The sequence below is a fragment of the Dendrobates tinctorius genome, unplaced genomic scaffold, assembly GCF_039654945.1.
Source record: "Dendrobates tinctorius isolate UK_male_01 unplaced genomic scaffold, ASM3965494v1 ptg000070l, whole genome shotgun sequence".
In the NCBI taxonomy this organism is placed as follows: Eukaryota; Metazoa; Chordata; class Amphibia; order Anura; family Dendrobatidae; genus Dendrobates; species Dendrobates tinctorius.
In genome coordinates, this window is record NW_027361738.1 from 61438763 (window position 1) to 61453353 (window position 14591).

Below are 14591 nucleotides of genomic sequence, written 5' to 3' on the forward strand. Positions count from 1 at the left end.
CACGCGCAAACTATGGAGTTGAACTTCTCTAATACCGGAAAAGATCGCAGAGGGGGGCCACGGATGGGGTGGAGAAAGAAGAAACACCGCCCATGGGACCGGACACAGGCCATTTACAAAGGCCACCAGCTTCCGGTGACAGATTCCCTTTAAGAAACCTTCGAGTTAGTTTTCATTGCAAATATTCTGTCATTTTTCTGTTGCGGAGCGTCTGTAGGCCTTTACATGTTAAAAATCCATGAGAACTCCTGCCCCCGACAAGACTCTGCTCTCCCTTCTTTCAGTATTAAGAGACAGCAGTGGGGAGAAGGAGGTGGATATACATAGATCGCTACAGCACACGGGAAATGTATCTACAGTCTTAGGGTATGTGCACACGGAGTTTTTTGGCTCTGCGGATTTTGTAGTAAAAACCGCAGATAAATCCGCAGGACTTTAGGTTTTGCCCTGCGGTTTTACACCTCATAATGGATGAGGTGTGAAACCGCAGCGTTTCTGCACAAAAGAATTAACATGCTGTGGATTGTAAACCGCAGCAAAACCGTGCGGAAAATCTGCAGCATGTGCACAGCGTTTTCCAGTTTACCATTGAAAACAATGGTACTGTACAACGCACCAAAATCTGCTGTGGACCCGCAGCTGCGGAAACGCTGCGGATCCGCAGCAGAATCCGCACCGTGTGCACATACCCTAAGGGAGGGCAGAGAAAACAGGCTACATAAAAGGAAAGCAAATGAGGAGCACACACACACACTAAGCATGAGTGAATCTTTCAAACGCTCAAGATCTACCCACTTCGGATCTGATTTTATACGCATTTCCTGAAAAATTACCGACTGTGTAAATCGTATTTACGACTATAGATATTTTCACAGAAAAATCACATTACTTGGATGTAGCAATTTTTACTGGAAGAAATAAATTTTTGCCAATTTTTAAAATGTTTGTAAAGGGAACAAAAAACATTTACTCGGTCACATCTCAACTTCAGAACTCCCCATAGACTTCATATGTCCTGTCAGACCACACTGTACCCTGCACTGATGTTCTAAAACGTCAATCCAGACTAAGCAGCTTGCACAAGATTGTGAAGCTGTGGAGGAAAAAAAACTGATGTCAGACAGCCAGACTTCGCAGAGAGAAGATAGACTTTGTTTATTAACAAGTTTAGAGTCTCAATCTCTGCATACACAGAGCTGAGCCAGCGCTTACATGTATATAGATCAGGAGGCAGTAACACTGACAGTGCTTCCTCTTCAGTACCCAATGAACATATGATGGTTCAGTATAGGGAAAGAACAGGAGAACCTGGGTCCTAAGCGACCATCTCAGCTCTGCTATGTAGATAGGAGGCCGAAATTACCCTGCAATTACGGATAATATACCACTGCAAGTTACAGGAGGTATCAGAAATATATAGGGAGAACAGTGTGTAAAAGAAAAACAAGAAGTAATAGTAAGAATTGCTTGTTGACAAAAAATACATTTAAAAAAGTGAAAGACATTTATTTTTCTTTAAAAAAAAATAAATTACAAAAATATATAAGGAATTAAAAAATGTTATAATGTAAACATTAATCCCCATGTGTCCATGTATTTGGGAAAAAGGGGATGAGAATTTTTTTTAAAACACATTAAAAGTGATTGCACAATAAAACCCAAAAATGTGTCAGGTCAGCAAGGGGGGGGGGAATTGCCCAGTCATTAACGGTTAAAGCAATTCTGTCCTTCCTTTTTAAAAAGTCCTACAAGGATGTATGTGTCACCTGAAAAATGGCATAGTTAGAGCATTCTATATAGATAGAAAACAAAACATACAAATCCCAAAAGGACCATAAACAATTTTGCTGGATATGAAGGCTTCTACAATTTGCAACACACTTTAATATATTTTGACACTCCCACACCCCCATTAAAACCTCTACATACACTGCACGACAATCCAAGAACATTACAAATATACGCATATCTTACCTCCATCCCTCTCCCGCACCCTGTGAATGTGCACACTTTTGGCCTTGCCATGTCCAACACTGTCAGCATATTTTTCAGGGCTATCTGATCTGCGCATTTTATTTGGGGGAGACGGATCAGCAGAATCTCGCATCTTGTCATGTCTGTGATCACCGCTGCTTGGGTGACCCTTTGAATATTTAAGAGTCTGAAAAAAATCAGATTTCAGAATTAGGATTTTAAAAAAAAGCACTTTAAAAAATGTAGTAGACCAAATTAATTTTGTAATGTCACGGATGCCTTCTCAGGCTAACGATGTTAGTTATGCCACCTTTTTCCAACTGCACTGATAACAATTAGTCACTTTGAGGATCAAACAAAACAAAAATGTATATGGCGTCATCGCATTTTCCAAATAGCTTTTAACATCTCAAGGCTTGATAAGCAAAGGTCTCAGCATGGAGACCTCAGTGGTCGCTAAAAAGGAGCAGAAACGCTCAGCTGGGCACTGTTCTTATGCCACTATAAGACTGGCTCAGTAGAAAATGTTGACACCTTCTATGCTTTAGAAGAGCAGACCTCGGATGAATGCTCCTGACACTTTTTTTTTTCTCTTACTGAGTGGTGAGGGTCTCTGCATTTGGACCTCAACTGCTGAGAGCTTCCGATAAGAGTCAGATTTTTTTTTTTTTTTTTTTTACACAAGGGTAATAACGCCTCACACAACTCCTTGTCTTTAGGTTGGACCTCCAATAAGTATCTGATCATGGGAGGATCATTAATCAAACTGTCGCAATGGAGGTATCCACCACTGAATACCAATCCCCGCCAGCAGCCTTACATTAGGATCAATGATTAATATTGAACAGTGCTGGGACCCCGTTTACTCTCAGTAAGGGTCTTAGAGAGTCCTATTATTCTACAAAAAAATTATTCTGTTAAAAATATATTATAATATACACAATACCTGGACAAGAATAAATGAACAAGTTACGTGAAAGACCAGTAAGCACAGACGACATTCAGCAGTAATGGATTAATGTGAGGTCTACTATTATAATAGCCTGAGGTCTGAATATTATCACCCTAGAGGACCATGTAGTTCACACTATAGAAGTTCATTTGGAGTTGAGACAACAAAAAACACTCCAGAAAATAAAAAAAATGTCCTAAATGCTATTTAGCTCTTGTGACTGATCCAGTTCACTTCAGTGCAGACCACTGGCTTGAGCTGACCAGACATTCGATGTGACACTGCACACTGCTAGTTGAGGGCTTATTCACACATGGTACATTTCTTTCCCGATGTTATCTGGCTGTCCCATTCATCTGCATTTCAGAAGACAATTCAAAATTCTGCAGGAATCACCTTATAATTTTCAGAGCAGAGCCGATATGGATGTCTATTTCCAGATTTCGGCAGCCAGAGTCACCCAGTGACAGCAAAGTTACCAGCACATTAGACTTACATTTTCGGTGACCATACACATCAGGAAACTGCACACCTGCCAATAAGGAGCATCCAGACTATATCCAGGTGCTAACCGTCCTGTGTGGACAAAGCCATGTGCATGTGATGCTCTGCAGAGAACAGAGATTCAAGTCGCAGCATGGCATCAAACGCAGCTTAGTGGACTTCGAGCATACCTGCAGCTTCATCTCCACACAATCTTCTTCTGAGATGTATATTTGAGAAAAGTCCCATGCACCACAAGAACGTTGGCTCGACCTCCCACTCATCAGAAGAAACACTGTCTAAGACATCAGAGATCGGTTTTCACCTTGTCCGATAAAGGCCATATGGCTGAAACGTCGGTACATTGTTTTGCTCCTGTTTATGTCCTTTAATCTCGTAGAATGAATAAAAGATTACGTTCTCTGGAGCCTTGGACATCGGCTATGTGATGTGGGGCAAGGCTTATTCACCCGCTGTATGGCCAAGTGAGCAGTGAAAGCCCCTTATCTATATTAGACTGTAATGAGAACCCCCCACCCCACCACAACTGGCCTATCCATGTATTACATAGTCGCTGATTCACTGGTGTAGTTACCACACACAAGGTTTCCAATGCACCATTCCATCCTAAAGATATTACACAATTCTCCCACAGTCCTGATATTAAGGCCTCGTTCAGATGTCCGTTTTCCCACATACGAATTCTGTATTTTTCATGTTTAGAACGCATAACCATTATAGTCTATGGAGCCATTCACACGCCCGTGGGTTTTTTTTGTTTTTTGAACATGTCAACTTGGCATTCTGACTAAACACTCATGAAAATCTGATCCAATACACTGATGAAAAACGGATGTCTGAATGAGTCATTAGGAGCAGTCATTGGATGAGATAAGCATGGATGATCCATATCGGTAAAGATTTACAGAAGAGACTAGGGCATGCTGCATTTTTATTGAGACACTCGGTCCATGTAAATATATATATATATATATATATATATATATATATATATATATATATATATCTGAACAACCCTGTTCAATAAAGCTGGCCCATGTGTTGTCCATGGGCTATCAGATTATTTTTACGTTGACAGCACACGTACGTATAATTTGCTGAACGAGCTCTTAAGGAGTTTATACAGATTTTTAACCAAACAAATTTAACAGATTTTGAAATTTGTCAATTACACAGAAAAATATTTTGCCATGATGGATGAGAAAGTTGAGCGTTGCTTCTATTAGGCTCTTCCTACAATAAACGCTTTCCCTTCCCTATAAAACCGTCATCTATAGGCTGCTTACATATAAAACTCTTTGTGATCACTAGACAGATTTTTACACGTCCGTTCATTTTTCTCCCAGATGACAGATTTCCATCAGACCTATTACACACCAATTTAGACTGAGACGGGTCAGATATATATGTATGTTTAAAATCACATTCTTCCCTCACTGAACACATTTTCATGTGTCCTCCCCTTGAACCGCTGTCCACCAGTGCTAATGACTTATGAGCGGTCAGAGGACAGATCTGTCACATCTAGTGGCAAATGAGAGCAGACATTAATCGATTACCACTGGAGCCAGAATAATTTTTATATATAGTGGCCACATCACCATAAACAATGCACAAAATACTAATCTTTATACACATTAACTAGTCGGCCTCTAGAATCAGTGCCTAACACATTGAAAGTGCTTTCCCATCATATTCGGCAGGCAGGCACCGCTCCTCATCCCGCTTGAAGGTGCGCCGCCTGCTTAAACTGTGCGCTGGGCAACAAAACTATATAAAAGAGATGCTGGCCATGAATAGGAGCAATCGTCGCACAGCAGCGATCCTGGCCAGTTTCAAAGCAGCATTAACAAGCTCTATAGCAAAGAGCCTGTAAGTGCTCGGCATGTACGTGGCTGGTAACCTAGGCGATTAGTCAAACAATACAATTGAAAAAAAATTTTTTTAATTTTAAAGGGGCTGTCCAGAGGAAAGTTATCACCTATACTTACTGATCGGTGAGGGTCCTAGTGGTCAGACCCCCATCAATCGGCACAACATGAACATTTTTAACCCCGTTACAAATTGGGAGTGGATGCCGGACCGATGCTACATGCTCAATTCACATAGCCGTGTGTTACCATCCAAGAGAAACAGACATTTCTTTGTCAGGTGTCATCCTAGCTTCTTTTTTTTTTCTCATCCTTTTTAGCAGATAGATCGCCTAAACTTATTTTTTTTTATCTATTGACTTGGCATTCATTAAAAAAAAAAAAAAAAAAAGTGAAACTAGGACTGAAAATTTCAGTACAAAGTCTCTCTGCTGCCTAGTTTCATCCAAGTCTGAGCTGCAAGACAGATGACAATAAGATGTGCTCAGGGTCTCGCAGAGTGGACACAACGACCCATTTTGGGTTTCTTAGGGTGTGTGCACACGTTGCGGATTCTGCTGCGGAATTTTCACCGTGGATTTGTCCAAATCCGCAGGTCAAAAGACCTGTGGTTTATCTGCGGATTTGCCTGCGGTTTTCCCCTTTGGTTTGACACTTATCATGGAGCAGGTGCTAAAACGCTGCGGAATCCGCACAAAGAAGTGACATGCTGAGGATTTAAAACCGCAGCAAACCCGCCCGGAAAATTCCGCACCATGTGCACTGCGGTTTTCGATTTACTTAGATTCTAATGGTACTGTACACCGCAGCACAAACTGCTGTGGATCTGCAGGGCCAAATCCACCGCAAAATCCTTAACGTGTGCATACACCCTTAAACTGAGGTCTGTGCAGGATCCCACAAATTCCTGTGGGTCAGCGCGCTGCCCGTGTCACCTCTAGAGGAGACTGTAGCCTCGGGGGGGGATACAAGTCCTCAGTTCTGACGGGCGGCGCTGGACCCAGCAGTTGGGACGTCATCACCAAATCTGCGATGACTTGTTTTCGGCGAACAACCCCTTTTAAACAAGTGAATTGCAAAAGCCGGAAGATTTTTACAAAGCACTTTGCTGCAATTGTACCCCTGGGGGTTAACCATTTCAGTGATATCAGATGGCAAAAAAAAGAAAAGAAAAACAAAAGTGACAGCTCACTAGAAGTTATATGCTGCCTACAGAGGAGAAAAATTCTGGGCTTAGTGGTTAGAGAAAAGCCATCAGGGCTCTTCTGGGGCCAGGACTTTTGCTGCAGAGAAGCCCCTGCACAGCAATAATGACAGGACAAATGGCTAGAGAATGGCCAGGGGTGCAGGAGAATGGGTGCAGAGCACCGTGCACACAGCCGCCGCCGCCCCCCCACACAGAGGAGCCAGGATCCCGGTGCTCGGGCCTAGTGCACAGGCCGAAGCCTGCCTGGAGTAGCCGCAGCTCCGTATATACCTGGTAGGGTTGGGAGTCCCTTCGGTCGTGACAGCTGAAAGAGACAAGACAGAGAAGACGTGTTACCGGGGAGGAGAGCAGCGGGACCGGGAGAGGGGAGCTCCCGCCGCCGCCGTCACCAGGAGGGGGGGGTAAAAATGGCGGCGACAAGAGGAGGAGACGGGGGAAGAGGAAGAACCAAGTTCTCATTACCCATCACTGAGTCTCGCTTGTTTCCTTGCATACATTACCATCAATGCCGTGTGTGAGTGGGGTGTGGACGCGAGAGGGCTGCTGTCAACAGGAACCCGTCCACCGGCGGACGCGGTACCGGGGCACGGTGCTCGGGGGGAGGCCCCAGTCTATGTCACTATATGCTCGGACTATGAGGGGTGACTGGGAATACTTTGTACGTTAGTGGGGCGAGCGCCCGTCATCCATCTCCCCCCCGCACACACAGACACAGACGGCACGACGACACAGCGGCGGCAGCGGCTGCGCGGACACTCGGGAGCGCGCACTAAACAGTTCCCGTCTCGACAGCAGGAACGCGCATGCGCTGCCCCGCCTTACCCTGCTTCCAAACGAGCAGGCGCAGCACCACCTAGCAGACCTGACGTGTATACGCATGCGTACTATCAGCGTCTGGGCAGTGACGTGTACATTTTTTTTATGGTACAACTTTAATGAAACTGCACTAAATAACATACAAAAAAATGGCTGCCGAGCTCAGCTCTATGTACGTTTTATACGCGTTTGCACCTCAAATACGCTTCGCAAAACCATTTCAAAGTAGAAACTGTTGCCCATAGCAACCAATCACAGGGCAGCCTTTAGCTTTAACACAGTAGTTGAGAAATTGAAAGCTGAGCTCTGATTGGTTGCTATGGGCAACAAAGACAGTTTTTGATAAATGAGGCCTAATTTTTTAATAAAATACAATAATAAAGAGATATTTCCTGTACCTATAATACAGAAAGCTGTTGATATTTCTAGTGATGTTAATGTCAAAGCTCTCAAATTATGACCACAGTTTTTGAGGAAAGTTTTATGTAAACACATGTTTTCCGACTCCCTAATTTCATTTGCCCCAATGACCGAGAAGAAGGACATGTTCTTTACAACGAAAAAGGAAATTTTTATAGGAATAGGAGCAATCCGGGTCAGCTCTCTGCCACATTGGGAGGTGATCAGGGGCCGGTGATGTCATTCAGGGGGTCGATGATGTCATTCCAGGATGCCGGTGATGTCATCGATCCTGATGATGTCAGAAAAGTAGTGGAACAATTATTTAAAGGGTTATAACTAGAGATGAGCGAATAGCTTTAGATAACTCCTTATCTGAACAGCTATAGCGCTTCCCGAATAGCTGCATTGGGAACCCGGATACCTGGAGCGCTCCCGATAATCAGCTGCATGTGTCGCGTCTGTTTGACCATCACAACACATGTATGGAGAGCCCAACAAACAGGCTCTCCATGCATGTGATATGACTGTCACACAACTGCGACACATGCAGCTGATTACCGGGAGCGCTCCAGTTATCCGGGTTCCCAATGCAGCTATTCGGGAAGCGCTATAGCTATTCGGATAAGGAGTTATCTAAAGCTATTCGCTCATCCCTAGTAATAAACAACAAACAAACTAAAGTTCTAAAAGTAATTCACCATCTAGCAGAGGTATTAGTCCCCTTGGTCATAATGCCTACAAAATAGCAACATGGCTGCACTTGGGACTTGTATGCAGTATTAGGCATGCCCCCCCCCCCCCCAAAGTAGTTGCTTCTGTGTTACACACTGGTGTTTAAATAGATTTAAAGCATTGCCTCATTTGAGAGCATATAGCTACTGGCTTTTTACACATACCTATAAACTTTATCTGCACCTTCTACTGTATATCTCTTTCTCTCCGTACATTTTGGCCATTAATGCACTGATTTATTACTGTATATGCTAGTTCACAATAATTTCCCTTTCATCTATCTATATATATATATATAAAGCTGAGTGTATGAATGTGTGTGTATGTATCAAGCAACGCCCACTCCGCCTAGCCCCGCCCACTTCGCATAGCCACACTCACTCCATACACAAAGCCCCGTCTACACGGCCCACGTTATTAGCGCACACGGGCGGAGACACATTCACCTCGAAAGCCACCCTGCAAAACTCACCTGCTGCGACATCCCAGCCACTGCGAGCTACAATCAGGGCCGCCACCTTCAGAGTATCCAGGCCGCGGCAGTCACAGGCCACATCTAGCTCCGTCGTGTATACAATGGCGTTGCTCCTATGAGGCATGACGTCAAGGGAAAGGAAGAAGCCTCATGGATTACACCGCTGTGCTCATAACACGAAGTTGCTGTGCATGTGTATGGTGAAAATGAGGGGAGTGAGGGGAGAATGAAGAATCGGCTTAAAGACTCAACCCTAAGCAAGCTAGTTGGGGTTTCTTCTTTTCTAGATTTGATTTTGTGGTGACGTTCAGACCTGGTACTAAGGGTAAAAAAGCTGATGCACTCTCCCGAAACTTCTGTCCTTCTCAGTCTGAAGACTCTGAACCAGTTCTTATGCTGGCTGAGGGTATAGTTGTGTAGTCTGTTTCTTTAAATCTTGAAGAGGAGATTCGTAGATCCCAAGAGCAAGTGTGGCGCCCCTGAGGCTCAGTCGCCACAGAGGCACTGCACCTCCTCCTGAGGTGTAGTATCCCACCATCCAGGTAAGGTGGAGACTCCTGATCACTCTCCAACACCTGCACCCCACACCACAAAGTAGTGTAGCAAAGTGGGTCGCTCTCCCAGGGCTGTGGGGTACTTGGTACCGGGCCGGTGTCAGCGGGATGTGTCACAGTGGCGATGACCCGGTCCGTGGCCCTGGGCACCCAAGTAATGGGGGAATTGAAATGGTGGAATGTAATTGATTGAATGAATAGTTCGTGACGCCACCTGTGGTGTTCGGCAAGTGAGATGTTAAGCCGACGCTGTATGCAGATCCAATGTTACTATCAATGTTGCTGTGGTGCCCCCAAGTCTTAGATGGGAGTAGTGCATTTACAGCCCACTACTCCACCGGTGTGTGCTGTAGGACCCTTAGTATCCATACAACCTCGGGGACCGGGCCCCGGACTTGCGCTTAGAACTTCTAGGCAGGGTTCTCTTCTAACCCATGTCCTCTGTTCCCTTTTACTCCTACGTTCCGTACTAGTCTTTCCTTCCCATGGAAGCTCAGGTTTCTGTTCAATGTCTTTCTCTTTCTTTCCTTTCCCGTGCCAGCAGACCCAGGTCACTGAGATCTGCTGCAGCACCTCCTTCCTCCATCCCTCTCTCAGGGATTCTCACTCCTCACTCTTCTCTGACTAACTCACTGACTGACCTCAAATCCTAAACCTTCCCACTCTTTTATGTATTCTAACTCCACCCGCCTCCCAGCACGTTTCGTGTTCCAAGCAGGGAGGCACCAAAGGTGCTCTGCTACACTCCAAGCAGGGAGCCACAATGTGGCTTTGCTGAACTACCGTGTTGTGTGGGATGCAAGTGTTGGAGTGTGGTCAGGAGCCTCAAACATACCTGGATGGTGGGGCACCACACCTCAGGAGGAGGTGCAGTACTTCTGTGGCAACTGAACCCTCAGGGGCGCCACAAAAGCACCTTCGGCGGCTCCCTGCTTGGAGTATAGCAAAGCACCCATTGGTGGCTCCCTGTTTGGAACACGAAACGTGCTGGGAGGTGGGTGGAGTTAGTTTACATTACAAGGAGCGGGAAGAGTTTAGGATTAGAGGTCAGTTGGTTAGAGAGTTGGAGAGGAGAAGATCCCCGGAGAGAGGGATGGATGGAGGCGCTGCAGCGGATCCCAGTGACTTGGGTCTGCTGGCACGGGAGAGGAAGAGAAAGAGCAACATAGCCTGAAAGCCTGATTCTCCATAGAAGGAAAGATTAGTACGGAACGTGAGGAGTAAGAGAGAACAGAGGATGTGGGTTACAAGAGCACCCTTCCTAGAAGTTCTAAGCGCAAGGTCGGGGCCCGGTCCCCAAGGTTGTATGGATACTAATGGTCTTGCAGCAGACACCGGAGGAATAGAAGTAGTGACCACTTTATTCCCACACAAGACTTGGGGGCACAACAGCAACTGGATAGTGAGCCGGGACTTAGTAGCAAGGTGTCCCCGAAGCAGGCTACAGCTGTCTGCCATACAAGTAAGTCCATAAGAACATCGGACAGGAGGCACTCCAGTGTAACTCAGTACTAGGAGTACTTCACTTAAAGGCGTTAAGGTACTGTCACACTTAGCGATGTACCAGCGATCCCGACCAGCGATATGACGCGGTCAGGATCGCTGGTACATCGCTAAGTGGTCGCTAGTGAGCTGCCACACAGGCAGATCTCACTAGCGACATCGCTGGGGACGGGGGTCGCTACTTACCTGTCACACCCGGCGATCCTGCGTCCTCCCGCCCGGCTCCACGCGTCGCTCGTCGTCACAGCAGGAAACCCAGCAGGAAGCTGACGACGAGAAACAGTCCAGCCTGTTCTCGAGCGATCAGCGATAAGCAGCGGGGGAGCGGGTCGTAGGTAAGTATCAGACACAGCGATATCGCTAGCAATATCGCTATAACGTCACAAGTTATAGCGATATTGCAAGCGATATCGCTTAGTGTGACAGGCCCTTTATAAGAGGAGACGTTCAGAAAGACACATGTTGGCGGGGTGTTGGAAAGGAGTACTTCATCTGGCCTGGAGGTTGACTGAGTCCCTGACCCGGAGGACACGGCACGGAGGGGCAGGCACCTGTTTGTACTAGAGACTGTGAGTAAAGCTTTGGGAACTACATGCCCTGGTGTCCTCCACTCATTCCTGCGCCAACTTGCCCAGCACTGCTGCATCCTCTGCGCCTGACACTACACCATCTGCGTGTCACCTCACCTACACTGCCCTGGGACTACAGCCCTGCCTGTGGAGGGCTATAACATCATTGCTGCACCACACCATCTGTCCCAGAGGATCTGTCTGCAGCTTCGGCTTACATCCCCATGGCCGAACACCACAGGTGGCGTCACGAATCACCGATAAACTTTCACTACCACAAGCACACTGAAACAACCCCCTTTTATAATGGGCGCCCAGGGCCACGGGCCGGGCCACAGCTGCCGAAACATCTTGCATTGAGGCTCATCGGGCCTGGTACCGAGTACCCCACAGCCCTGGGTGTGAGGGTGACCCACAAGCCCCTGACAGTACTCCTACCCAAAAACTATTTGTTCCTCCCCAGTTTCGCCTACGTATTCTTCAGGAGTCTAATAATTCGGTGCTTGCAGGTCACTCTGTTATAAACAATACCGTGCGACTGGCAGCCAGTAATTTTTGGTGGCCAACCTCAGTTAAAGACTGTATAGAATATCTGCTCGCTTGTGAAATTGTGCCCTATCCAAAACACCCAAAACCCGTCCTGCTGGTTTTCTCCATCCCCTACCCATCCCTGTCCCCGCGGCTGCATGTCTCACAGCTATTAAACAGCTGCAACACATGCAGGGATTGACTAACAAACAGGCAGTCCCCGCATGTGTTGCGGCTGTTTAACAGCTGCGAGACATGCAGCCGCGGGGACTGGAACATTTTTTCGAACAAGCCGAAGACACTCAGCACTCGAGCATGCTCCGATAACACCTTATCCGAGCACATTCACTCATCACTAATAGTTTTACGTCATCGGCAAAAATTATTTTCCTGTGAATCCCTTTAAGAGGCTCAACACCAGCCTACTAAGGAAGATCTAAGTTTATATTCTCATGATTACCTTTGCTGGGATAAAGCCTATGCTGTTGCATGACTATTCGATCATGCACTGTCCCATAAAATTTGACTTCTTTTGCCCAGTGGAGGACAGAAGTGTTGGTCAGGTGCTAAATATTCAGCGATACTAGCATGGATCTTTTGTGTTAGCAGCTCATGACATAGCATTTGTTCTGTAACCTCAGTGTTTCACCCTGTAAGCTGTGTTTTGCTGATGCCATAGACTGTTTTGTGCGGTGGTTACACAGAGCTTTATGCCAGCTTCATGCTCAGTCCAGTGAGTCCCATTAGGCTAAGTTCACATGAACATATAAAAATCATCTGAGTTTCTTACAGAAAACTCAAACAATTTTTTTCTCATTTGTCATCCATATTTCATACATCAACAGTTATTAAAAATTTACAAGACCAAATACAATTTCCTATGTTAAAGAACTGCAGTGTATCCATAAAAATCGGATGCAATATGGTTGATTTTTATGGAATCCGTTTTTTTGTGCACCCATAGACTTGAATGGGAGAGTCTAATCAGACATATGGAAGAAACTAAAGCAGGCTGCAATTTTTCTTCCACGTGCAAATTTGGCTCGTCAAAAAATTACTCATCTGCACTACCGCATTGAATAACATTGGTCTGAGTGTTGTCATTGTGCCACCTGTATTTTTCACAAACAGCAATCGGACCGAAAATATGGCAGTGTGAACTTGGCCTTAAAGGGGTACGCCTGTGAGATAAAACATTTTTGTTCTGTCCCTGCCCTCATAAACTATAAAGATGAGATGCACATTGCCCCTTTATTATTTTTAGAACACTTGAAATTTTGTGTGACAGGAGCTGCTCCTCACTGCTCCCCCTTACCGTCTGGGACATTACATCACACACCAGTGTGTAGCTTCCCACTGTGAGTAACAGCCAGTCTGAGAAGAAGTAGCATGCTCCCTGTTCTCTGCAGAGAATCCGGAGACTGCCTGATAACAGCAGGGAGATGGACACTGCTGTAATGTCCCAGACAGAGGGGTGAACAGCAACTCCTGTCACGCCAGCCCCCTGATAATGTTTCCCTGTGTTCAGTGCGAGGTGAGGGGGCTAGTAGCCCTACAGTGAAGAAGACATTATCAGGGGGCTGGCTGCTGCTACTAAAAGTTAGGAGCAGGCTACGCCCCCTCACTTCTGACTGCAGACAGGGAGCCATTATCACTGGGGTGGTGTGACAGGAGGTGCTATTCACTGCTCACCCCTGTCTGGGATATTACAGCAGTGTGCAACTCCCCGCTGTTACTATCAGGCAGTCTCCTGATAATAGCTGTTTTTTTACAGAGAGTTGGGGGGGTGTCCACGCTCCTCTTCTGGCTGTTACTCATAGCGGGGAGCTGCATAATGGTGTGTGACATATTGTCCCAGACAGGAGGGGGAGCAGTGAGGAGCAGCTGCTGTCACGTGGAATTACAAGTGTTCTAAAGATAATAAAAGTGAAATGTGCATCTCATCTTTATAGTTTATGAATGCAGGCACAGTACAAAAAGATTCTCCACAGAGTACCATTTTAATGTTACATCATCTTATTAAACTTTTCTGTGATTCTCGTGATGAAGAAGTTATACATAATTCGAAATGTTTTCAGATTAAAACCGCAACTATTTCACAATACCCTGGACTCTCCAGATATTTCTTTTCTTATTTCATACTGACCAAAAGGGCATCACCCCTTCTTCTACTGATTTCTACGTTGGAACGTCCAACCTGTGGAGCAATAGAAGCTGGATTTATATATTGTGCCTTTAGTGTTGTGCTTTCTCACAATACCAGATGAACACGTCCGCACCACCTCATAACGCTGTTATCTGGATAAACACCCTATTGCGCTTGTTTGTACCTCCAGCTTTCTCTATAGCCAGAAATTGTCATAAAATAAGGTAAGAACCAATACTCCTCTGTTTAAACGTCCACCTGATTTAGCACCACCACTCTGGTGATTCACACGACTGCTGCAACAGGTCACTGACCTTACTGCTAACAGTTCCTGCTGTTATGCAAAACATACCCAAAG

At 45.7% G+C, this 14591-nt stretch overlaps 1 protein-coding gene across 4 annotated transcripts in view; it reads right to left on the reverse strand.

Annotated features, from left to right (window-relative positions):
- WAC (WW domain containing adaptor with coiled-coil) overlaps positions 1-7415 on the reverse strand; it is a 119017-nt gene extending 111602 nt beyond the window's left edge. Inside the window, exons 1-3 of one of the 4 annotated variants that reach the window (XM_073581720.1) lie at positions 7331-7415; positions 6779-6812; positions 1975-2161 (exon numbers count right to left, since the gene is read on the reverse strand). In XM_073581720.1, coding sequence (XP_073437821.1) covers positions 1975-2107 — 133 coding nt within the window. In that variant the 5' untranslated portion in view covers positions 2108-2161; positions 6779-6812; positions 7331-7415. The other 3 variants (XM_073581719.1, XM_073581721.1, XM_073581722.1) reach the window with 3 other exon arrangements.
- Between the last annotated feature and the right edge of the window lie 7176 nt (positions 7416-14591).